This window comes from Ambystoma mexicanum, chromosome 5q, assembly GCF_040938575.1.
Source record: "Ambystoma mexicanum isolate Mex_15411 chromosome 5q, UKY_AmexF1_1, whole genome shotgun sequence".
Classification (NCBI taxonomy): domain Eukaryota; kingdom Metazoa; phylum Chordata; class Amphibia; order Caudata; family Ambystomatidae; genus Ambystoma; species Ambystoma mexicanum.
In genome coordinates, this window is record NC_090933.1 from 684,070,177 (window position 1) to 684,097,052 (window position 26,876).

The 26,876-nt window shown below is 48.7% G+C and overlaps 1 protein-coding gene across 2 annotated transcripts in view; it reads right to left on the bottom strand.

The window, feature by feature from the left end:
* Positions 1 to 26,876, bottom strand: part of PPP1R42 (protein phosphatase 1 regulatory subunit 42) — a 1,058,014-nt gene that overhangs the window by 524,210 nt on the left and 506,928 nt on the right. For both annotated transcript variants that reach the window (XM_069621142.1, XM_069621141.1), the window contains one exon: positions 6,379 to 6,605. In XM_069621142.1, the coding sequence (XP_069477243.1) occupies positions 6,379 to 6,510 (132 nt within the window). In that variant the 5' untranslated portion in view covers positions 6,511 to 6,605. The remainder of the gene's footprint in view (positions 1 to 6,378; positions 6,606 to 26,876) is intronic.

The following is a 26,876-nucleotide window of genomic DNA, read 5'->3' on the forward strand; positions in this document are numbered from 1 at the left end:
TATATTAATCTAAATAGACGCTATCTCCTGCAGGCAAGAGTATGACATTTTGTGAATGTGGGAGCTTGTGAACGGCACGGACGAACACGTGGAAACTGCTTATCTGTCTTGTAAGTATATGGACATAGATGAAAGGCATCCTACATAGGATTTTGCAATTGAGATTGAGCGCCATATTTATTATAGCTGTTAATATTTCATTTTGTAGGCGAGATCTGATTGGCCAGATTCTAACCTGCAATTGAAAATTGGATACATTCTAAATTTCTGGACCACCCCCGCAGAGTGAAAAGTGGAGGTGAGACAGATTGTATGACTACTCGTGAGTCTGTTTCTTGATCCATTGAAAGGACTATATGAAATAAGAGCGATGACACAATAGAATAGAGAGATGATCATGGTGGTATTTATGTTTTTAGGTGGTGTGGCTCACCCTACCATGTGAAACAGGATATAGCCAGAGCCCTGGTTTCTGTCCTGAAGAAGGTTGCATGACTCATGGACTTTAATTGAGAAGTCCTACGACAAATGAAACACGTGTAGACATAAAACCTGTAAGAGCAGGGACATACAGAGTTGGTTACCAAACAAATAGTCAAAGGGAACCAGAGAATTTGAAACATTGTGGATTATAGTGACCTACAGAATTGGTCATTTTTGTATGAGAGCGTAGTAGTGTGTGAGGAAGAAAGGAGAGTGAACCTATAAGATCTTTATTGAATTGCATTGATGAAATTATATGAACTATGTATGTTAATTGATTCATTTTTTAACGAAATGTATAATAATTAAAGCTGATATTGTACTATAATATTTGTTTATCGATATATATGAAAAGATAAACCGGATATAAGGTGTCATCCTTCATCCACTGGTCCACTGTTGCTTCTATATATACTTTACGAATTGGTCCTGGAAGCATTCCGCTTTGGCACCATTTTCCGCAAAATGATACTGGCCAACTACAAATCCCAGAGAACTTACTTAAAAGTGAACCAGAAGCGCTCAACCCCGAGGCAAGGATACCCCCTCTGCCCCCTGGTCTTCGCTCTCATAATGGAACCTTTTGCCCAAAGAATATGCAACAACCCGGCTATCAGAGGAGTAGACGTAAATGGTAAACAATACACAGTGTCCCTAAATGCAGATGATGTAATGCTCTCCCTCACAGATAGTGCCTCCTCTCTACCAGAATCCTTGGCCGAACTAGGGCAATTTGAACAAGTGGCAGGCTTCTCTGTCAAATACCACAAATCTGGGGCCCTAGCAATAGAGATGCCCGACAATATACTACATGAGCTACAGCAAGTATGCCCTCTAACATGGAACACGAAAGCAGTAAAATACATGGGAGTACAAATCACAGGTACCCCTAAAGACCTCTACGCAGAGAACTTCACTCCCCTGTTGAACGACCTAGAAACTGACCTTAACAGATGGGCAGGCCAGGAAATGTCCCTACTAGGAAGAATCACGGCCTGCAAGATGAATCTTCTCCCTAGATTCTTATATGCATGGTTGACCCTGCCAGTGGAAATTCCTGTCAAACCACTCCAGCGCCTCCAAAAAGCACTTCACTGGTTTATGTGGAAGAAAGGAAAGGCTTGAATCCCCAGGACAGTGATGAAAGGGGCGGCCAAATGGGGTGGAATGGGAGTGCGATACCTGCACCACTACTATGTGGCAGCGCAACTCACGAACACAGTGGTGTGGACAATCCCACTCAAACCCCGAAATGGGCACTGATAGACCAAGCCAGGTGCCCTCCCCCATTAGGCTCCCTGCTACACGCCTCTGGGCCAGCTCGCAGACACTGGACAACTGTCCTGTCTTCGACGAGAACCTCTTGGAAGGCCTGGGAGTGGACATTATGAAAGAAAGGGTTCCCCAAAGGGCTGAGCCCGAACTCTGCAGTCCTACTAAATCCGGACTTCACCCCAGGCCTAGTGGAGACCAATTTCAAAAGTTGGAAACAAGGAGGGCTGAAATGGATTTCACAACTGTACGAGGGGGGCTTCCCCCTGACGTTTGAGGAGTGCAAGGCCAAATTTGCGCTACTGGAAACAGACAGGTTCGCAAATACACAGATACACCACTGGATTTCCCAACCACAGGTCAAACAGGAAGATACTAGAACTCTGTGCCCCAAAGAACTAACCCTGCAGGAGGGCTCCAGAAGAGGCCTTGTCTCAAGACTATACAAACTGTTACAGGAAGACCTACTGTGCGCATACGCCCCCGCTACATGACCCAATGGAAAAAGGACCTGGGCCACCCGATAGAAGACGCCACATGGATAGAGATATGGACAAGAAACAATAAAGCTACCAGATGCATAACAAATAAAGAGTGTGCACTTAAAACTACTCTATAGGTGGTATTAACCTGCCCCCCCCCAGAGAGCCAGCATCACTTTCAGAGGTCACTAAACCCGGAGTGCTGGAGACACTGTGGGGTGAGGGGTACATACATCCACATGTGGTGGGACTGCCCAATAGCTGGAACATTCTGGGAGGAGGTGATCTGGACCATCGAAGCGATCACGCACTGCAGACTACCAATGGGCCCACCGGTGATCCCACTGGGATCCCTGGTAGCAGACATCTACTCAAGGAACGGGCCGAATGGCAAGACTGGTAACCTAGCTCCTCCTGGTAGCGCAAATCACCATAGCCCGGAAGTGGAAAGCACACAAGGGCCCCCTATTGACAGTATGGTGGATAAAAGTCTGGGACATCCTGGTGGCAGAGAAGATCACGGGTGCGAAAGAGGGAGCTCTACATCGCTTCACAGACTGCTGGTCCCCAGTGTTGGAATATGACCGGGAATTCCTGCCACTCACCTCTAAACCAAAGAAGGCGGAGTGGACCCTAAAAGCCTAGTGGGAGAAAAGCCGGTACCGCAGACTGATGGGGAGGACGTTAAAGGGAATGGGTTGGGCTATAGTAGCTATGTCAAATGTAAAAACTGTTTCACCACAAATCTTTGTAATCATTCCATTGCAACCGACTTTAAATAAAGTTATAAAAAAAGAAAATTGACCACTTTTCTCTTTGGAGTTCCCCGTTTGCTTTAGTATCTCATATGGCCCATCCCATTTCTGACACCACATGCAAGGAAGGCATGGTATCAAACAGTGAAGACAGGGGACACAAGTGATCACAGTTCAAGGGTGTTTATTGAACTACAATGGGTTGGTTAAATGCCTATCTAACCTAAATCTAATGATGGGAGCTAGCTACGACCATCAAATAATAATAACGCAGTCCTAGTCGAGTCTGTCAAAATAAAAGGGCCTATACTAATAAACCTATTGCCAATCCTTACTACTAAATAAAAAAGGGTGTGGGACAAATGTGTATGCACAAAGACAAGAAATAATATGTCAGGACGGTTGAGTAGTTGACTTCCCTTGCCCACCTTTTTCAGCACGCGGCAAGGCGGCACGTTTGAGCTTGCACACACTCTGCCTTCTCTGCCACGAGGATACAGTTCAAAGCATAGGTATCAGGGCCTTCTGTCAAAGCCTCTTTTCCAATAACAATCTCTTACTGCAGAGGGCCTGGCCTGTCATAACAATCAAATATCTAAGTTTCAGTTTTATCAGGTTCTTCACATGCACAAGTTCTCGCTTCCAGTGTTCATCATGGGTCTCCCTCCTTCAGGCTTGGACCCCCTTTTTACCACAATATTCACATTTGGTCTCCTTTGTTCGGGCTCGGACCATGTAATCTCACTTTCTATGGTTTCCTCTTGATATCAAAATCGAAGACTTTCCAATGTGTGATGGATTTTGCTTAAACCGTCGCAGGACCACTTCGATTCACTTTACACAATGTTTTGATCAATCTTCTACTTTCGTTTCTGCCACTTCTTGGCAGGATACCTTTCAGAGGCCTTCGATTGAGCACATTCACCGTGCCGGACCACTCTGTAAATGGTATTGTATCTTTCGTTCTCATGTTCAAACATTCATCAGGAGTTTTAGCTTTACTTGCATCTTTCATCACACACGTTTAACAATGTTTGTTTCAGCTCTCGTTATACAATGTTGCTGCTTGCAACCTTTACTTCAACACAGATCGGTCTTGCATCGGTCTCACCGGCTGTGTTGATCTCTCTGGCGCTTCTTTGTTCTGGAAGCCAAGGACGATACCACCGTAGCTGCTGCTCCTTCCCGCCTTAGCCTGTTATGCGGGAGGGCCTGCGGAATCTCTGACACACAATGCAGGATTCTTCAGTCTGGTTCCAAGGCCTTACGCATCTTGACTCGAAGGTTTCTTGAAAGTAACGGCTTCTTGCCGAAAAAGGTTAAGGGTATTTTCCTCCTTGGGAACCCTTCTTGGTTTGCCATCTTTCTCCCCTCGTTCAGCTGCCGACTGAAAACTGCTGTTCCTTCATGTGCTTTGCCTCGCTCAGAGTGTGCTCTCATGCTCCGCCTTTTATCTGTGTGAGGAAATTTAATGGAAGTCAGGTGTGAGTGATTGTCAGTAACTGCCTGACTTTGCCTGACCATAGTAGCGGGACTTGTCAGGTGCAAGTGTTTGGGAAGGGAAAGTGAGGTGGGGGATAAAGTTCCCACGTATCCTACCTGGTAGGGTAGGGTAAAGGTGTTAAAGGGGGAGGGATACTGCGTCTCGCGATCCGGTGTCCCACTCCCACTCCCTGAAGACCCCTCACCTAGGGTTCATAGTCATAATATCGAAAACATAATTTCGAATTACAAAAATGTCGAATTCAAAAATGTCGAAAACACATACATATAATAGAAAAAGTCATTAATTCGAAAATAAAATGTCGAAAAAAAAGAATCGAAAAACCAATGTTAAAATTACTATGTAAAATGTCACAAATACTAATGTTTTTTATGGGGGGGTCCCCCCAAAGCCCCCATCCCAAACCCCTACCCCAACCCCCCCCCCTCCTCCCCATCCCCTCCCAACACCCCCCATGGATATACCTTTAATTTAAAAAAATATATATTTAATAAAACATTAATTAATTAAATAATTAATTATTTTTAAAAAACATCCCAAACCCCTACCCCAACCCCCCCTCCTCCCCATCCCCCCCACCCAGGATATACCTTTAATTATTTAAAACAATTATGTTTAATAAACTATTATTAATTAATTATTTATTTAAACATTAATTCGAAAAAAATTCGACATTTTTGTAATTCGACATTTTTATTTTCGAATAAATATTTTCGACATTTTGACTTTCGAAAATATTGTATTCGATATTATGACTGGACACCCTCACCTAGGTGATCCTCCCACACTAGTCCACCCTCAGGGTATGGATCCAAAGGTGACGGACGTGCCCTGGCCTCCTGAGAGAGAGAGAGAGAGATCCACTGGGACTAGCGGGTGAGACACCTGGTTTCTCACAGTGGCCATAGGAGGTCCTAGAGTACACAGTTTGCCCACACCAGGAACCATACTGATCTTGTTTTGCGTTCAAGGGAGATCTTCATCTCATATGTGTTTACAATGAAAGTGCATTCGTTTAATATGTGAAGTTACATAGCGTGTTTCTCTCATGCATTTTTTACCACACACTTCATCCATCTTTTCCAGAATATGGCCAAAGAATACTGAATTGTACAGCAAATGCCCATGTGCGTAGGCAGAAGCACAACATATCCCATAAAAGTTGTCTTGGCCTTATCTGATGCCTTTAGTGTTCAAAAGACTGTCCATATGTATAGAGAGCAGCAATAAGGTCGCGAGATAGGGAGGTCCCGACTTTGGCTAAGTCTGAATTAGCATTTTCTCAGTACAGAGCGCTCATGTTTATATTGTTTTGCTATTACTAGATGAAACTCTCCATTCTCTCACGCGAGCAGGAGAAAGCCTGAGTCGTGTGCTCCATACAAGAAGATACTCTCATTATGGTTTATATGGAGTGCACAACAATACTATGAAACTAATATACATTCATCCCAATGATTTGGTTCCATCTCCCTTTCCTTAGCAGTCCTGCGGGTTTAGAGATTCCAGTATGAAAAGCAAGAACAATGTAAGTGTCCTGCCCATTAGTCCCTCACAAGTCATATGGATGATGTTGATCCTGAACACACATTTTCTTGTGCATGAAGGTCTTTGCAAGAAAGATTCCAACTTTTAGATACCATGTGAAGGTTGCATGAAGGTTATGTTTGGCTGCTTTGAGTATTTAAGCGCATAACTGACCAAGAGGCACTGAGCAGGGTAATATGAACACCTGTAATTTGCAAGACGAAGAAACAACAAGCTTGTAGGATCAAGTGTTATCTAAAAAGAACAAGTTTGTTATTGATGGCAATATTTAAGTGGACAGAATATGATTACATATCAAAGCATTCTTTCATGCAGAGGGACAGACAATACTTACAATCTCATCAATATTTTTGTTTGAGAAGTTCAAATGAGTGATTTTCTTTAAGCATTGAAGCACAGATTCATCTTTGCGGTTTTTGACGTAATTGCTGCTCCTTGCAATGAGCTCAACCGTAAGCCGAACCATTTTTTCCTGCAAGCCAGCGAGTTCCGACAGAAAAATTGTGTCTATTATCTAAGATGTGCCAACAAACATCCTCATGGACAATTTTTCAAAGCCATCTGAAAATAATGTGAAAACAAATTAACCAGCGGATTACAGTTGTTTGATTCACACACACTCATTTTAAAATATAGACTCATGTCACATTTCATTTCCTTTTCTGTGGGCGCATAATACACAATGGGGCTCATTTTGGACCATGTGATCCATTCACACAGAGAGTAAAAGCAATGCCTAAAACGGTTTACGCAGGTTTTTTACTCTCCATGAGATTTTGCATTTGTAAAGAGGAGCATGGGCACAGACCGACATTTACGACCCCGCCACCCTCATCCACTCCATAAATATGGGAGTATTTCTGACTGCATGTGAATTGGATGTAGGCAAAGATGCTATGAATTCCTCTGGAATCTTCATATTTTCCAAAGGAATCCATGTAAATGCCCCCTGCCATCCAAATAATGGCATTTGTGATCCATTGTGTTATTGGTGTTAATGTAACATGGAAATCCGGGTCTGCTGATTTCGGCATTTGATTTTCACCCCGAACAAAATGGATGAAAATTGCACAGTGGGGCTATGTGGAAGGAATGGCACTCATATGCAGTCCCCTCCGTGCAATGTGAAACCTGATAGTATGGAGAGGCCTGGTTTGTTATCATTATGGAATCATTACTCATTGTTATGGAATCATTACCCATCATTTCCCATTTGGGGATTCAGTTATCCATCATTGTATCCTGTTTAGTTATCCATCAATCATTCTGATTAGTACATGAAGTAGTATCATTAGACTATCCACATTATTCTGCCACATATATGTAGCATTTGTATTTGCTTATAGAATGAGGCCTGTTATATTTGAAGTGCCATGTAGAGACATGTACACATGTTATATTTAGAGACACACGTAGAGATATTTTGCTATGTATGATGTATGCATCGTAGAGAGACAAGCATTGAGTGTGCATTTAGAATATGCATTGAGCTTTAAGTATAGTGCTTGGTATGAATGAATGTTTTAGGCACTACATTCGAGAATAGAAAGCATGAGGCCTATGGTATTATAAAGTCATTCTGAATGGAGACACACAGAAGCGCTGCAGAGTGTGAAGTTGTTATGAGTTAGTGTGTAGAAAGGAATGTAAACAGTTTCTTGGCAGGAAGGTCGTAACTTTGCCCAAGAAACGAATGAGACAGCCTGGCTTATCAGCATCTTGGAGGCCTTGTGTTTGCAGACAGCAGAGACAGAGAAGGTGGGGGCCAGGCAGCAGGGAGTGCTTTTGCATGGAGAGGAGAGATGGTCTGTTCTCTGAGGATAGAGGGATTTTGTATGGAGAAATAGATGATAAGATGGTGTACTGCAGGCAGACAGAAGGAGATATGATATAGATAGGCCGACATGTCACATGGACAAAAAACACACAGTGATTGACCAGAACACGGAGTGATTGCAAAGTAAAGTACATGCAACACAGACATTTAGGCACTGGCTCGGATTTAGAAACGCTGACAGAGACAGAGAGGCATTTAAGCTTAGAGAGAGACATGTAACCATGGAGAAAGTGTGACGTGAATTGACACTATAACTGGAAGCCTGAAATTGAAGTAGAGTGAGACGTCTGGTTGGCATGAGATCGAGAGGCGTTTGGTGTGGGATTGATGCATCCTTGGCAGACCAGCTTGGGAGAGATCGATGTGCTTGGCAGAGGCTGGAGGCAGTTCGAGTGACCAGACTTGCCAAAGGGAGCTGCAGAGGGGAGAGATGGGACACATTCGAGATGAGACCAAGGGAAGCTTGCACATGCAAATGCGAAGTATGGTTTATTGCCTAAATTGGTTGATTAGAACAGACACTCAGACAGAGCTATAGTTGGGGTAATCAGACAGGGTTTGTCTTAGAGAGAGAGTGTGAAGTATGGTGTGGAATGGAGAGGAATGGTGTGGCAATTAGATAGATTGCATAGAAGCTTGTAAGGCTTTTAGTTATTGCATGGTAGATTTGCACCAAAAGCATAATAGGTGCAAATTCAAGATTTGCATTATATTATAGTAGTGTTTGCATCATGCATTGCTGTGCATAAATAAATGTATTCCATTGTATTATAATTGGTAACTGACTTGTGCGTTTTCATTTGAGTATTTCTTGTGTCATTTCTTAGTGTTTGGTGTACATGTTATTTCGTTTTTTGTCTATTCTTATGGTTATGGTAATAGGTTATGTTTGTGTGTTCATAGCATAGAAATCTAGGAGTAACACAGTGCACAGAGGCCCTGAGATACAAGAGCGGGGGGGGGGCATAGTGATCTACACCCCCTAGGAGTTTGTCTAAGACTGATGCATGGTCGCCCACTAGGGGTAGGCCAATGGTAGATTTGTCAGATTTGTTTTACGGTCTCACACCGTGCACTGTCCAAGGGATCCAAGATAACTTTGATTGACCTCAAGCATCCAGACCCTAACAGTCTGAAGTCATTTATATAAGTGAAGACTTAATAAGGGCCATTTCCCAGGTAATAATTATAATTGTTCTTTTATAACGCTCTTAATACCAGCAAGTGGTTTCTAAGCGTGGGATCAGGATTTGGACGTGTGTTGCACTGTGTTGTCTTGCTTCCAAGCCAAATGCGTTGCACCTGAGCTATCTTTCCTCCGGTTTATTTATATGATGCAGATTCCTGCACTGCTAAAACTGTTCAATTTTTTAATTGAACGTTTGAAAACATGTGTAAACTCTCACATCCTTGCAATATATTTTTCAATGAGAACTGTAGAAGAGACTGGAGCAAACAAATTGAACAACTAGAAGCATAGTCTGGATTGGAAATATCCCCAGCTGATATTTCAAATGCATTCCACTGATCTAAAATTAAGGTTGCAACAGCAAATTCTATGTAACAGATCCTACATGTCTCTCCAGAAAATGCACAGATTACACTGCGTCAGCTCTGACAAAAATTGCAGAAATTATCTACATAAGTGCTCGAACAGACATATTTTCACACGCATCCACAAAGTGTACTCTTGGTGGAATGATAGTCTTGCAAGCATCCATCTAGTCACAAATCATCTGAAATTATCTTCCAGACATATCCGGTTTAATAACTTGCAGGAAACTGGGAAACATGGATGCCATACAGAATGATTGATTATTCCTTTGCATGCCAAAGGCAGTGTGTTTATATATCCCAAAAAAAGTAGGTTATTTGAGCCGCAGTATGTTTAACTATTCACCTTGAAATGACAGGGCAGATTGGCACTGGCTGTGTGCTCCCTTACTCCCAGCAATCTGTGAACAATATAAAAGTTAAGTCCCAGGGAGAAGGGTCTCTTAGAGCCTTTTAACCCTATTAATGCCAGGGGCTATCTGTTGGCAAGAAGTTGGTACTAATCAGATTCAACCCGATATTGAAATGTGGATTGAGGAAAACTCCAAACTAGGCACAATGGAAAAAATGCCCTTTAGAGAAAGAAACAAGGACAAAGATATTTAAGGGACGTTTTAAAATACAGATCATTAAATATGTAACTCCAAACATCTATCATTTGCAAAAATGTACAGTCCATGTATCAAACTATTCAGGCCATATTCAGAGGCCGATTCATGGAATTAATGTGCGCTGACATTTTCGGCGCAAGTGTGCGAATCGCTATGCAAGTGCGAAAATCGCAGCAAAACCCGCGCACAGCGATTTATGGAAGTCCGTGCACGTGTAAATCCCTGGATGTGCGCTAAAATTCTGCATGGCGCACGCTGGCGCACACGTCTCCAAACAGCATGCGCTAAGCGCACAGCGAAAGCGCACATAGCGCAGCGCACACAACAAAAGTAGGCGGAACAGGGGGCGTAACACGCGGAATGGGGAACAACGCGTGAAAATGTGGGCGTCACGGGGAAGTACAGGAGGCAAATGCGCGGAACGCCCACACCCGCGTCTACAACACGTATTCATGGAATTGAACGGGGCTAATGTGTGCGCCAAAAAAGATGCGCTAATCCGGAAACACGTACGCCAGCAGGAAGCAGGCGTACGTGGACCCGCGCAGCATAAGTGCGTGCAAACAACAAACAAGCCCAGACGCCAAGATGAATATACTGTTCCTAGCAGCAGTGGTCGTGGGATACCGCAGGAGGAGGAGGATAGTCAGGCCCAGAATTTTTACACCCAGAACCAGCCTTTTGGGATGCCTGATGACCAGCTGTATGGGAGGTACAGGTTTCCACCTCGCATAATACTCAACCTAGTGAGTGAGTGGGAGGATGACCTCACATCACCCACCCTGTGCTCCCAAGCACTCAGCCCCCTGGAGAAGGTCCTCAATGTACTGCACTTCTTGGCCACTGGATCATTTCAGCAGACAAGTGCTATAGTGGGGGGGGGTGTCACAGGCCACGCAGTCACGCTGCCTACACCAGGTGTTGGGCATCATGACTGCATGCCCATCAGTCCGCAGGCACATATACCTGCCCAGAACACCTGCAGAAAGGCAGGCTGCCGTACAGGATTTCTATGGGGTGGCACAATTCCCCAAAGTGCTAGGTGCCATTGATTGCACCCATGTGGCTCTACGTCCCCCCAGGGCATCTGAGCACATCTATAGAAACCGCAAGCACTGGCATTCCACCAACGTGCAGGTAGTTTGTGATGCCAAGGGAATCATCCCCTCAGTATATGCCAACTATCCAGGGGCACCCATGACAGTTTCATTTACAGAATGTCAACCCTAAACCGGGACCTAGAAGCTGGGCGGCATGGCGATACATGGCTGCTTGGTGAGTATAAATGGCACTGCACATGCATGCATGTCAGATACTGAGTAATGTCACAACCCCACTAATGATACCCATCACCACCTCCCCAGGGTACAATGCCTACCCTCTGAGCACCCACATGATGACGCCAATTCGGAACCCCACCAGAGGTAAGACACAACACAGCCCATATTGCAACCCGGGGCATAGTGGAGCGCACATTCGGAGTGCTCAAGTCACGCTTTCGCTCCCTTGACAGCTCGGGTGGGCAGCTGTTATATGCTCCCCCAGTGGTGTGCAGGATCATAGTGGCAGCATGTGTCCTGCACAAAGTTGCAACACGCCAGTGCCTGCCGGTGGACATGGTGGTGCCCCCACATCCCCAACCACATGCACACCCGCTGCGCATAGGAGGGGAAAGGGCACGTGGTGAGGCAGCCCATACGCAGCTGGTGGCTAATTACTTCACCTAAAATCACACCCCTTTGGAGTGCACAAAGCCCTGGCACATACCAGCTGACAATCAATGATGATGACATAAGGGACACTCAACTGTCACAACCATACCATCCTGAGATTGATCACATGGAAGTGTTACATTGTGTGCATCCCTACCTACCCAAACACCACCAATGCTGTGTCATCAAAAGACATACATCTATGCTGCGAAATTCATTACCCCCTTGCTAAATACAACATGAGAACAGCGCCATGTCACCCAACCCCTCCCCAGCTCCACCACCAAACACACCATGGCATGTCATGCAATGTGAAAGCACACAAAGCAATGCACAAGACCTGACACAAGTGTCACAAAGTACACTGTCCCAAAAGGAAACTGCCTACGCACAATATGCTCCCAGTAATGTATAACTAACAGCACACATTACCAAATACTTAACACCAACACAATGCTGCAACACACCATGGAAAAATACAAAAACATGGCAGTACTAAGTTCAAGTAGTGGTAGTCTTACAACTTGAATATGCCAGCACATCGACCCCTTACAACTGTAGAGTGTTGCTGCCACGCAAATGTCTCAGTGTACTGCATACAACATGAACTGCATCTGCAAACTAGACGGCCTCGTGAAGACATGAGGAAGGAACCTGCAGATTAGGAGGAAGACATGGATGCACAAGCACATATCAATACACCATGCAGTGTACAATACAACAACAATATCCACTAGGGATGTCTACACAGTATGGACTACAGACTGCCCACACAGCTCAGGGGAGCCCAACGTCACTGTGTAATTCACTGTCATTTGGTCACACCCTTTGCAAGCCCATGGAAACGGTAAGCAGGAGGGATGTGTGTCTCACGAACCCAAGCATCTAACTCAAACTCAGGACAAGCCTGCATGTGACCATCCGGAATACAGTGGATGCCCACGGGAGCCACACAAGGCAACACACTGTAAAAAAAATAAAAAAATAAAAAATCAAAAATGGCCATGTGGGGGATTGGGGGGGAAGGGGGTGTGGGTGGGGGAGGCCACCCAGGAGGTTCGAGGACAGGGTGCACACCACCACCCACCTGCATGGATGTTGCGAGAAAAAAAAATACCTCCTTGGGCTCATGGCCTGCACGGCTATGCCATTGTGGGAGAACTGCTGTCGCTCTGCTCATCCTCTGCTGCTGCATCAGGAGGCGGTGGCACGATGGGAGGCAGCCCACGCAAAGCCCTGGTATGGGTTCCATGGCAGCAAGCATGCGGGTCTGGAAGGTCTTTTTCTGGAGGATTAAAGTGTGGAGATCCCCATGCAGCACATCACGGGTTGCCTGCATTTCTGCACGCATGGCCTCGCGTGATGCCCGGATCTCCTCACGTGTTGTATGCAGCTCAGCTGAGAGCGAACGTGTGAGCTGCTCCAGCTGCTATTCTGCCCTAACATTTCGGGAAGCCTCAAGTTCAAGCAGACTCTGCCTGAGGTTATGGAGTTCTACCCTCAGGGCTTCCCTGTGGCCCTGGGACTCTATTGATATGGATTTGCGCAGAGTGTCCAGTGCCACCCATCGGTCCCTGTTGGAGGCCAACATGTCTTCCCTGTGTGATTGGCAAATGGAGTCTGTTGCCTGCTGTTGTTGCTCCATCTGCCTTTCAGGGGGGATAATGGAAGTGGCCACCCTCTCCATTGTCTGAGCCATCATTTCTACTGATGCTGCCTGTTGGGTTGCCATACCGTACATGGAGTTTTCCCATACAGTATTGCCTGGTGGCGCACGGCCACCGCGTTGACGGGCACCACACCTGTTTGGGGCAAGGCGATCTGCATCTTGCTGTGCTGGCTCTGCCTGAGGCTGCAGGACTGCATTCCCCCTCTGATCTGCTGGCCCAGGAACAGGATCAGATGCTGTGGGGTGTGACCCTGCATCCGTAACCGCCAAAGGCGGACCTACCAACACTGACATCCCCATAGAGGGTTCTACCCCTGGTCCAGGTGGGTTGGACAGAACAGAATCCCTGCCAGAAACACTTACCTGCGACTGCACATAAGTCTCATCATCCAACTCAGCACCTGAATAGAGGTCTGGGGAGGTGCACCCAGAGGCACCCCTGGACACTATGGTCTGCAGTAACATTGGGTTTTCACCCACCACCACGCCACGTCCCCCACTGGTGCCCGGTCGTGCCTGAGATTCCTCCTGGGTCTGCACCATCTCCTCAACCGCAACAGCACCAAGTGCGTCATCACCTGCAAAAACATGAAAGACAACAAATGGAAACAGGCATGAGCACCATAGCACACACATAGCCCGTGACAAGCCAGAGATCCAGTACATGAATTACACATGTCCCACATAACTATAACCCTGCCATGCATGCACTTTCAAAGAGATGGAAGTGGAGTTAAAAAGGCAGACACTGGGGAGAGCAAGATGGATATGCAACACATTTGCAGCATGTTGGGTAGCACTGGCATCACACATCAGGCTGTGAGTGGCATGTCCAATACACATACATGACACATGCCACCATACAGAGGTCATGTAGCATAGCCAAGGTAAATTACAAAACTACAGCAATATGTCAGTGAATGAGTACTGTCACACATCCATGTCACATCGACATGATGGGAAGATTGATGCTGAATAGTGTTGCAAAATATGCATGTGCCACACACTGAAACACATCCAGTGTCCAATAACACAGTCATTGTGGGCTGATCAATGGTTGGTCACTTTAACATTACAGGAAACACCTGTCATCTTCCACATGCAAACAGGCCGTAATAAATAAATTCTGCAGCCCAATAGCCCATCGGCCTGAATGGTGTAATCATTAACATAACCAGGTAAAAGTAGTGGCCCAGTGTGGGCTGTAAACAATGACCGAAGCATATCACATATGTTGCAATAGGGCAGAATAATGTGTACTAAAAATGGGAGAGTGGAAACAATCAGCCTGAATGAACACTTACAAAATCTGACCAATGTAGTTGCAAGATGACAGTTCAAGGTAAAGTGCACTAATCTGGGTGTAATTGGCAACTGTGGGCATAAGGGATACAGTCATACCCAAATCCAAGGCACGTGAATGTATGGGAGGAAGCAAATGGGTGACCCATAACACTCAGGAGTACACACCCTCACCTGGCACTCAATCAGAACCCGTCACCCAAACAACATACACATGGATTACACACACACATGGGCACTCACCGGACATTGCCTCGTAATCAGGTAGTTCTCCCACACCTTGGATCTGTTCCTCTGTGACGAAGGTCCCAGCAACAGACTCATGTTCAGTGAGTGTGTTGTCCTCTTGTGGAGACCCACCGTCAGTCACCAGAGTAGCGGCAAGATTTGAGGCCAGCTTGTTCTTTGCTCTGCGTTTCAGGTCATTCCACCGCTTGTAGCAATCATCAGCTGTGTGCCTCACAAATCCAAGGGCACTTATGCGGTCCGCGATTGTCTGCCAGTGTGCCCTACGTTGACCAGGTGTGGTCTTGCACCCTGCAGTCACCAACATTTCATGGCTATGTGCCGACACATAGGTCACAAGTGCATCAAGTTCCGGTCATTAAAGCTAGGCTTCCTTGACGTGCCGGAGTGTGTAACCGTGTCTGGGATCTCAGCCTGTTGTGCCGGAGCACCCTTCTTCCTCTTTTTGTTCAAAGGTGGAGCGGAGCCTGAGTGGCTTACGCCGCTCTGGTCAGTAGAGGCAGAAGCACCGGTGGACTGGGTAGTAGGAGTGTGCGAATGCCCAATGACCATAGGCCTTGCAAAAGGCATTGGCAGAAGTGTGATGTTGGCAGGGGAAACATCAGTTTGATGGACCTGGACCGACACTGTCCTGGCTGGGAGCCTCAGAGCTGTGGTGGATGGAGCTGCAGCTGCCCCTGCAGCCTCCCCACCCTGCCTACTTGGGGCAGCAGATGACATAGCTGCCCCAGATCCACGTGGCTTGGTGACACCAACTTGCACCGCCACATGTGGCCTAGACTTGTTGACCTGGAAGTCAGCCTGGGAGTCATCCTGTGCCAGGTCAGGTGCCACAATGGGCTGGTCCAACAAGGGCTGAGCTGGGATGGTGTCAGCCACGTTTCCCTCAACCATGAGGGGGGGGGGGCATGGGTGTCCCTGATTGGTCCTCCACACATGGGGGTCTAGGGGCACCCTGCAAATCCCGGCCACGTCCCCTACCGCGCCCACCACGCCCACCTTTTGAAGGTCGGCCACCTTTGCCTCCCTTACCGCTTGGTCGCCTCCCAACCATGGCACTGATGTTGTTGTGCGTATGGGAGAAGCAGTAAACTATTGTCCTGGGCAATTGGGGGTGAAAGGGGTAGGATACTAGATGGAATTCGTACCCTAGTGCTCTAACAAGACTGTCCGTGACCCCTGGGGGAAGATGACGGGTCACGCAACGCACAGCCAGCCCAAAACCAAAAAATAACGTGCACGAAACCCCTCGTAGACCACGTGCGTGAAAAAATGAACCCGCACTACGCTGCGGCACCCAGAAACACAAAAATAAGCGTATGCGTAATACACGCAGCCTACAATGACCTCTGAAGGGGTACGCAACACACGGGGCAAGCACAGTTGGTAAATACTTGCGCGACTCACCATCTGCCTGGAAAAAGAACGTGAAAAAGACGCACGTGTGCGCGTTGGCAACACCCCTGCCAAAAGAAGAATTGTACGCTGTCTGAGGAGACAGGACAAAAGAAGAAGTGAACGCTGTTTGTGGAAACAGGCCCAAAAAGAATAAAGAACGCTGTCAGAGGTAACAGGGAGTACGAACTTGAAACGCTGTGAAGTAATCGCGTGTGAACCGACAAGAAGTACAGAATTCACCCACTCGCTCTCCACGAAAAGCACGTACAAGGGAATGGGGTCCTACACGTACCTTTTAAAGCGGCCCACACGTACAGCGTCACTTACACGTGCATGCGCTAAGGCCCTTTCCTCAATTACACGAGCTGACACTCGGACGTGCAGTTTTTGGACGTGTACAATGAACATGCACCCGTGTTGATGGAAACATGCGTCACGTCACTTATGCGCGTAGGCCCTTTCCTCGGATTATACACATCCACATGCGGACGTGCAGTTTTTCCACGCACGCTGCCACATCACGAGGGAAACGCCCGCACGAGTCAAGTCACAGAAGCACTTACGCGCTAATGGCCTTTGGTCCAATGAAACCGCGTATGTGTGCTGACGCGCTTACGCACGAAGGGCCTTTCCTCGAATTACACGCTGATGTGCAAGATTTTCACGTGCCATATCACTCCGTATCAAGCTGGCCATGCAACAACACAAGGAAGACCACGCCCCTGCCCAGAAGGCCGAATTACTGCCCCCCAGAGCCCTGAGCACGCTCCCACCTGCCATCTGCTGCTGCCTGCCTGCTGCCCTCGTGCCCTGCTATTTGCTGCCTGCACATCAGCCAGGGGTGCAGTTGCTGTGACCACCCCTGCAGGAACCGAAGACTCTCGACTGGGATACCATCGCTCCACAGCCCAGCCCCAGGACCCAGTTGCCCACCCACTCCTGCCTCTGGGGTTGCCATGTCGGGCACAACACCATCTGGCACCACTGGCAACCCCGAGCCAGAGAGGCAGAGGGCCACCAGCTTCAGTGCCAGGGAAGTTGGTGTCCTGGTGGAGCAAGTCCTGGGGCAGTATGATGCCCTCTTTGGAAGTTTGCGCGCTGTCAATGAAGAACGGACCAGGATCTGGATGGACATCGTGACTGCCATCAACGCGGAGGGGGTGGCAGTCCGCGACTTCCACCATGTCAAGAAGCGCTGTGAGGACTTCAGGTCCAGGACCCTCAACAAGGCCCAGCACCTCTTGAAGGCAGCGGATGCCGACGGGCACCTGGGCCACCTGTCCGACCACCAGATGAGGGTCCTGGAACACATATGCCCAATGCTCCATGTCCAGGTCCTTGAGAGGCAGACCCGTCTGGAGTCGAGCGGTAAGTGTACATGCATACTGATTGGACGATGTGCGTGTGGTGGTGTGCCAGTAGTGTGCAGGTTGCACATGTGTTTTCGTAGGGCCATGAAGGGATGTGTATGAACGGGGCGTGAGGCTGCCACATGTGAGTCCTCTTAGGTGTGAGACACATCGATGGTGCATGTGTTGGTAAGCATGCTGTGCAAATGCAGGTGTGGCAGCACACATGTTTGAATTTCTGTGTATGTACGTTGGCATGGTTGTGGTGTCACACATGGATGGTGGTTCCTGCTGCATGTATCGGCACTGTGTACATGTGCGTGTATTTGACAAGTGTGCAACTGTGATGCAACATGGATGCACGTGACGCTGATATGTAGAAGGCTGAATGCAAGATGTGACATGTATGGCGATCACATCACTGCGACAGTTGGAGGAGATGTAGACATGCATGTAAGTTTGGTGGCGTGTGTGTGTGTATCTAGTGCACTCCCTGTGTTTCATGTGATGTCAGGCTCACCTTTGGCTGTTCATGGTGTTGTATGTGTATGGATGTTGCTGCCTGGTGCAATATTGCTGTGGAAATGCTCATGTGTGTGAGTTGAAATGACATGTGTGTCGTGGAGTGTGATGCCATGTCTGAAGTTTGACACTGCCACTCATGTGCAACTGTCATGTGTGTATCAGTCCATTGTACAGTGCCCTGATGTCTGTGTTTTATCTCTCCCTGTCTGCAGCATCAACTGATGAACAGGGCAGAGAGGTTGCTGTGGAACACAGCGGCAGGGATCGCACCACCCGGCTCTCCTCCCAGATTGTCATCTCGTCAGGGAGTGAGGCGTCTGGTGCCGCATCCCAGGCCGAAGCTGCCGAGGGTAGGTCCAAGAGGCAGAGGTCGGAGGTGGACTCCTCGGCAGCAGAAGGGGCAGCTGAGACCCCACAGGGTCCAACGGAGGAAGATGGCACAGAGTCATCCAGGTTGGTGGGGGGTTTGGTGGAGGAGGCCGCGGAAGGGACACACATGGGGTCTGAAGGTGGGGATTCCACTGGTGCTAGTGGTGCAGTGCAGGGGCAGGGACAGGAGGCAGCACAGGCCACCGCAGAGGTGCCTTTGTGTAATCCTGTCCCTGATCCTGTCACTGCATCATCTGGCACCAGCAGGGATGCCTACTTCCAGACCCGTTTTCAGGGAGGGGATGAGCGCACAACAACTGGCCTTCCTCTCCCTACAGACGTGGCTATCCGGGACCGTGTTGAGCCTATCCTGAGTGGGATAGGTTTGCATCAACGGGGCATGCGAGGTGACCTGCAGTCTTTTCGTGGAGAGACTGCACGTCGTCTCGCATGCCTCTTTGACCACGTTGACCTACTGGGACGGGTCACCGGTGCTGGATTCCTCCGTGTGCTGGACTTTCTTGCGACCCCCTCCTCACCTGCACCCCTTACGCGCCAGTCGTCCTACATGCCATCTTCCCACCCATGTGTCACCTTGGTACCCTGTGGAGCTGCCCCTGACCCAGCGGCCAGGCTGGTGGAGGACACATCCCTGCCACAGTCGGGAGTTGGACGTCCAGCAGGGGTGGCCACCACGACAACTGCACCCCAGCCGGAGGAGGACGTGCAGGCAGCAAGAGCCAGGGCACAGGCACAGCAGCAGCAACATGGTGGGAGCAATGATGGCTCGGGGCCTTCAACATCGGAGGGGCAGGCATCGGCCATAGGGCAGGAGGACCCCGGATTTCAAGTGTCTTCCATGTGGCAGCGGTTGGGCCACGCCATAGATGCGGAGCGGCAGCAGGCAAAAGAGGCACGGCTCACAATGGTCAGGGTGGAGAACTCCATGCGGAGGGCCCTGAGGCGGGCCGAGTGCCTCGAGGCAATTCGCAGGGAGTTGGAGGTGAACATGTCGTCGTCCCTGCGAACCCTCGGGGCCATGGAAGAGGACCGCCTCCAGGACATTGAGCGGGAGTTCAATGAAGCCCTGGCCCGGGATAAGTGAGCCGTCGGACTAGCCCGCTGCCATTGTAAATAGTTAGATAGTGTTAGGTTTCCTTTCTGTTTTTGTTTATTTTGGGGCGATTGGACAATGCACCACGTTTTTGTATACAGTTCTTTATTAGGTAGTCTTTTTTGTAGGTTTCATTTCATTTGTTGGGCTCATGGACCCTGGATTGGTGATTTGTATATAGTTGAACAGTGGATTTTCTTTTTTTTCTTTTCATTTCACCATGGAGCAATGGATTTCACTTATTTTTTTCCCTTGGATTTGCTTTGTTGGACTGAGACTTGACACATTTTCATTTGGATTTCTTTGGATTCTGATTTCATATTTTTCATTATTTTCTGGACATGCTGCGTTTTATTTCTTCTTCACATTATTGTGTGTTTTCTTTTCATTACAATAATTTTGGATTCAATACATTTTTGTTTCATACTTCGGTGTGTGGTATTCTCTCATTGATTTCATGCATGTCATGATGTGGGTTTTCACATTCACTTGCACCCATTGTGTGTATGTGACGGACATGTGTTCATTTACATACTTGCCATTCGGGTTGTATCATGTAATGGGCATTTCTATGTGGGTGGATGCAATACTTGGTTGGGTCTTTGGGCTGGGGTGGAATGGGCTGTGATGTGGCTGGCCAATAGGCCCATGATTGAGGATCGTCATGACGTGGGGGCAGGGGGACATGAGTGGGGGCCTGCTGGCAGGTGCCCCTGACGGCTGGGGGGTGAGGGTGCAGGGGGGACATGAGTGGGGACCTGCTGGCAGGTTCCCCTGACTGCTGGGGGGTGGGGGTGCTGGTGGACATGAGTGGGACATGAGTGGGGGCCTGCTGGCAGGTGCCCCTGACTGCTGAGGGACATGAGTGGGGGCCTGCTGGCAGGTGCCCCTGACTGCTAGGGGTGGGGGTGCTGGGGGACATGAGTGGGGGCCTGCTGGCAGGTGCCCCCGACTGCTGGGGGGTGGGGGTACAGTGGGACATGAGTGGGACATGAGTGGGGCCTGCTGGCAGGTGCCCCTGACTGCTGGGGGGTGGGGGTGCTGGTGGACATGAGTGGGGGCCTGCTGGCAGGTGCCCCTAACTTCTGGGGGGTGGGGGTGCAGGGGAACATGAGTGGGACATGAGTGGGGGCCTGCTGGCAGGTGCCCCTGACTGCTGGGGGGTGGGGGTGCAGGGGGACATGAGTGGGGGCCTGCTGGCAGGTGCCCCTGACTGCTGGGGGGTGGGGGTGCTGGGGGACATGAGTGGGACATGAGTGGGGGTCTGCTGGCAGGTGCCCCTGACTGCTGGGGGTGGGGGTGCAGGGGTACATGAGTGGGGGCCTGCTGGCAGGTGCCCCTGACTGCTGGGGGGTGGGGGTGCTTGGGGACATGAGTTGGTGATCAGTAGTGCAAGGTGACATGTGGCTTGGCTGGGGGGGCATGCCCATGGTGGATGGGCTGCCTGCGGGACATGACCAGGGGTGCTGGGTAGTCCCCTATGGTGTGGGCTGCCTGCAGGGGCTGTGGAGGGTGTAGAGGGAACACCTGGGAAGACCTGCACTGCCAATTCACGAGTAGGACTCCCCACGCACCCCCGAAATTCACGTACCCCGTTCTGACAGCAAAATCGCATGTGAAACTTACCGCGCACCCCCAAATTACACGTACCCCACTCCGATCGCGTGTGAAACTTCCCACGCACCCCAAGAATACACGAACCCCACTCGCACAGGGCCAATCGCGTGTGAAACTTCCCGCACACCCCAGGAATACACGAACCCCACTCGCACAGGGCCAATCGCGTGTGAAACTTCCCGCGCACCCCAGGAATACACATACCCCACTTGTACAGGGCCAATCGTGTGTGAAACTTCCCGCACACCCCAGGAATACACGTACCCCACTCGCACAGGGCCAATCGCATGTGTAACTTCCAGCGCACCCCAGTTATACACGTACCCCACTCCCACAGGGCCAATCGCGTGTGTAACTTCCCGCGAACCCCAGTAATCCACGTACCCCACTCGCACAGGGCCAATCGCATGTGAGACTTCCCGCGCACCCCAGGAATACACGTACCCCACTCGCACAGGGCCAATCGCGTGTCGAACTTCCTACGCACCCCCAATTTACACGTACCCCGCTCCGATCGCGTGTGAAACCTCCCGCGCACCCCAGGAATACACTTATGGAGTGTTACGGCAGATAGGTCTTGAAACAGCTGAATGTCCACCCCGTTCATCCTGATTTGTTCAAGCTGCCTCGCTCTCCGTAGTATGAGTTCTTTTTGCGGGTATGAGGATAGAGCAGCCAACACGTCTCTGGGTCTCTCCCCTGGTCCCCCTGTGCGTTTTGGGCCCACTCTATGGATACGGTCTATCCCCACTGCCTCCGAGTCTTGTGCTTCTATGATATCCCTGAAGACCTCCTGCACCGCTTTCCTTAGGTCCCTGTCCGTGACTGATTCTGGCATATTTTTAATGCGTATCTTCGATCGGCAGGACCTGTTTTTTATGTCCTCGCACTGTATTTCCAGATTGTGGGTCAAATGGACAAGGTGCTCTTGGGTTTCGCTGTTTTGTAGAGCCTCTTCTTCTGCGTTTTGCACTATTTTTTCTAGGGTATGAGTTCGCAATGTCGTGTTTAACATCATGGATTGCCTGCTGCATGTCGTGTTTGATTGCGGCGAATTGGTCCTGAACTGTCGACATGAGCTTATCTTGTAGCTCTTGTAGGGGAGGAGTGGTCCAAAAGACCCCCCTTGCCTACACCTCCACCCCAGGTGAGGGCCATGGCTCATCGGGCGTCCCCTCCTTACCACCAGGGCCCAGGTGGTGGATGGCTCACCTGCTGAAGACGTTGCCCGCACGTATTGAATTTAGCTAGGCCTTAGAAACCATTTTGTCTACTAAAGATGGTGTGAGCTCAGCGCACTGTAGCGCGGCCCCCACCCTCGGAGAAGTTTCAGTTATCCCTGTCGCAGCAGCACCCTGGCAGATCCGCTGTGAGCCCGTTCCCACGAACAAGACGGACATGAGCTAGCATAAGATACTAACATTGTAACAGTTCACCTTCCGCAGTGTATCATCGCTCCCAGCATGACCCGGCCAGCAGGCATGGGCGATGAAAAGAACGGTAAAATGGTCATCAGATGGCAGAAAGTCTCTACATGTGAATACCAAGACCACTTGCAAAGTATGCTTTTCTTCACAAACTCTCTTATATTACAAAAACCTGTAAAATGTATAAACATAGAAAGCATGCTTCCATGATATAAGCAATGGCGAGCCCACACCCCTGCAGCTGGGTACTAATAATAAAGGAGCGTTCCAGGGATTTATTTGTTACGTGTATCACTGGGAAACTTACACTCCATGGTCTTGCACCATAACCGAACTAATGCTGCTAGAGTACACGAGAAGACGAATGTAACCATACAGAGGGCTCATGTGAAGGATGCGCGAGAATGCACTTGTCGTGTGTGTATGTCTAAGCCCCTTACGTGCCACCACCGTCACGAACAGCGGCGGGTCATTTTCTATGTACTCCACCAACCTTACTACTACCTCACTTACTGCAAATGTATATGCATATAACTAAATACTGTAGTTGTTAAAACATAGTGTACGAATAAGGTGCTCAGACTGGATATAATCGAGACACATCCAGCAAAGTTGAAATGCATGTTTTAAAGTGATTTGAATTAGTATTATAGAGTGTTCAAATGTTTGTGATGTTTTTACCTAAAGTCGGCAACATACGAGGAAGATACCTTTTGTGAATATGTGCAAGGCCATTCCCCCTCCCACCCTGCTAAGACTGCCAAACAAGGGAGCCGAGGCCCGCGCCGCACTGCTCCACCTCCCCCAACCAGACTGGAGCCGCTTCAAAGATTTGTAGCCCCCTCTGCAGCACCCAAGGCCACGGCCCGCCACCTGCATTATTTACAGCACAGCAGTAAACCTCCGCCTGAACACACACTTCCAAAGGCGCCCCCTCGTAAACCCCGCAACCCACCGGATCATCTTAAACTTATGGCCCTGTGCAATCAGGACACCCAATACTTTGACAACACACAGCGGCACATCCATAACAACTTCTAACAAGGCAGAAAGACCCGTACCGCCCGTCCCAAGCCCTGAAGCTTAGCACCTCGACCTGTGGCCCCGGTCAACAGGACACTGGTAACCATGTCCTGACGTATTACCATCAGACCCCTCACAAGGTGCATTCCTCCTGTGTTGCATTAACCTGTAGAATAACCTATTGGAAGATTTACTAAAGGAGATAATATTGCAATGACTGAATGACTGCGGTGTGCATGGCCTAGGGCAAATAAGTCAGGAAAAGACATTCATCTCTGACACTGGCCGCGATGGCACAACAACACCGCCCGGATGAACTCAGCCAACCTGCCAGGCCCAGCCCAACCCACGAGGCTGACCAGTGACGTCTTCCAGCCAAAGCCAACCGCATCACAGCAGCGCCTATAGTTAGTCATCGCCACCCAATCCCATCGAACTTGTGCCCCCTATAGTATGTAGGTTCTTATGACGTATTTTGTAAATATATACGCCTGTCTTTGCTATTGTCAGACAGAGCGCTCTCGGAGTTTGCAGAGTTCTTTGCATGCCCTATTCTGATTGATAAACTCCCATTTACGCTCACCCGCACTCTGTCTTGGCTTTATTCCCGACTTGGGAGAGTCCTTCATTGTCTCTCATTGCGGGGAGGATCGTGCTGGTTGGGGACGCTTGCCTTCAGTGGTGACCCCGAAAGCGTGATTATTATCATTATTTTTTCCCGATCTAACATTACCGTCCCCTTTTGGCACGAGAATCTCCGGTCGAAAAGGGATACGCACGGTGAGCCGGCTCCGGGAGGCTGCCCGCCAACGGCGACCGGTACACTAAGAAGTGCGCACTCAATAGAGAGAGGGTACGGGATCCCGGTTGAAAAATCCCCTTTGAGTACCGCTCGCCGGGGCCGACTGTTGAGTGGACGGCAACACTGCCTGGACGGACCCAGTTTCGGAGACTATCGGTTCAAGACGGGCACGTGAGTATTGAGTGCGAGCGATCATAAAGAGAGTGGAGGAGGAAATCTAGGACAGAGGACGAAGAGGGGTAGAAAAGGGGGTACGCAGATCTACTAAGGATCATCCTAAATTTTCTTTGCTTTTTCTTTGCATATGGCCATTAGGATTACGAGGTGAATAAGAGATATAAGTGATGGGAACCTAGCTCCGAAAGGGGGTGGAAGGCGGCGCCGCATAGTGCTATCTTGACTAGTACTGGGAATATATGAAGAAGTGGATAATAAGTTAAAAGTGTCTGGCAAAGGGGGACACGGAGAATATATTAGTGACTGCTATTTCTTTTTTCTATTCTTTTCTTTAAGGTTGGGGGGAAAATAAAGGTGAGATCAGTACAAAATGTTAGGGGGAAAGTAAGAGAGAGGGAGTTCTACTAGAAGAGGGAAGAGTAAATCAAAACATATATATATATATGCGCATCAATATATCTGAATAAGACGGACAGGGACAGCCGGCTAGGGAGGAAAGGGAGGGTAGCCTAAATTGTGAATAGAGTGTTACAGAGAGGTGTGTCCACCTCGTATGCGTCAGCAGACAATTTGGTACTGTGAGTGTGTAAAATGGCTATAAATGCATAGTAATTGAATGGTCATGGTAAGTGTGGCCGGATAAAGCCTCTTGAAGACAAAAATGACAAGGTGAAGTGAGTGTGTACCTTTTTGATTTCTGGGTTGATATTGTCAAAATCACTGATGGTTTGCTCTTGTATGTGCCCCCCACAAAGAGGATAGAATAGAAACTGTGTACAGCTAGGTTTGTATTGTGCAGGCAGGGGGAAGAGCGCAAAGGAGCCCATTATTGAATGTGAAGTAGAAAACGAAAAAAAAATATATATATATATATATATATATTGGTAATACATCTACATTATAGTTGCGGACACACCGAGACACACAAGTACTAGGAGGGCACAAAGATGGGGGCCGAAACACCCTTATCACATATTTGTAAGAACCTACCAGGGTACGCGGAGCGGATTAAGAAATATCATGACCAATGGATAACAGAGCTGAAGGGAGAGGGGTTACCCCAGATATGGCCCGAGGGAGGGTCATTTGATAAAAGTATTCTGGATATGGTGGCCACATGCATTTGTTTGAAATACAAGGGGAAGCAGTTGCACAATAGGAGGGAAATATTGGATCTCTGGAGGTTATTTGAAGAGATACCACCGCCTAAAGCACCAGCAATAAATACTGACCTACCATCCACCACAGACAATCCACTGATGATACAGAAAGATGCTAAAGAATTGTCAAATGTAGAGTCACCAATAGAGGTAATAAGCTTGTACCCGATATTAAACAAGCCTGTGCCCGCAGAAGGGTACAGTGACCCCACTTATGTGCCTCCCCCGACAACTACTACACCCCACCGGCCAACGGCACCCCCGCCATATGAAAGTACAAGGGAGCGAGCCCAGGCAAGTACACAAAGGGTGGACATAGAAAAGCTAACAGATGATTTACAATCAAGACTCTCAATAGCGAAAGATGAGCTCTCAAGGATAAAAGACGTATGTGAACAAACAGCACTTAACGCAGCAAGATCAGGGCGCAAGTCTAGAGCGCCAAGTGAGAATAGAACACTCGAAGACGGGTGGAAAAAAGGTGAGATCCTGTTCAGAATTGAGGAAGAACCGACACGAATAATTGAAGTAGGGGCACGAGAGGGAAGTATCGATAATGAAGAAAGGCCTATAGGGGACAGAGAGGAACTACTATGTGAGATAAGGGACGATTTGGGAGAAAGCGACAGGTTGAGCCTGGCAATGGGAGGGGGAAGTGAAGGGGTGGATGGCACATGTTCAATGAGAACACTGGATGATGAGTGGACGGGACGATTAAGGAACAGGGTGGGGAAAATGGCATCACTGGGAACATCAGCAGCCAAAACGGGTGCAGATGCAACGACTAAAGGAAAGCTACAGCTCCCGTTGATACATAGGGGAGGAGGGAGGCCGAATTATATCCCATGGGCTCAGATGGATAAAGCCAATTTATTAAAGCTATTGCCCCCGTTATCGGGAGGGGCAAGTAAGTGGATATACGCCTTTGAGAAACACACTG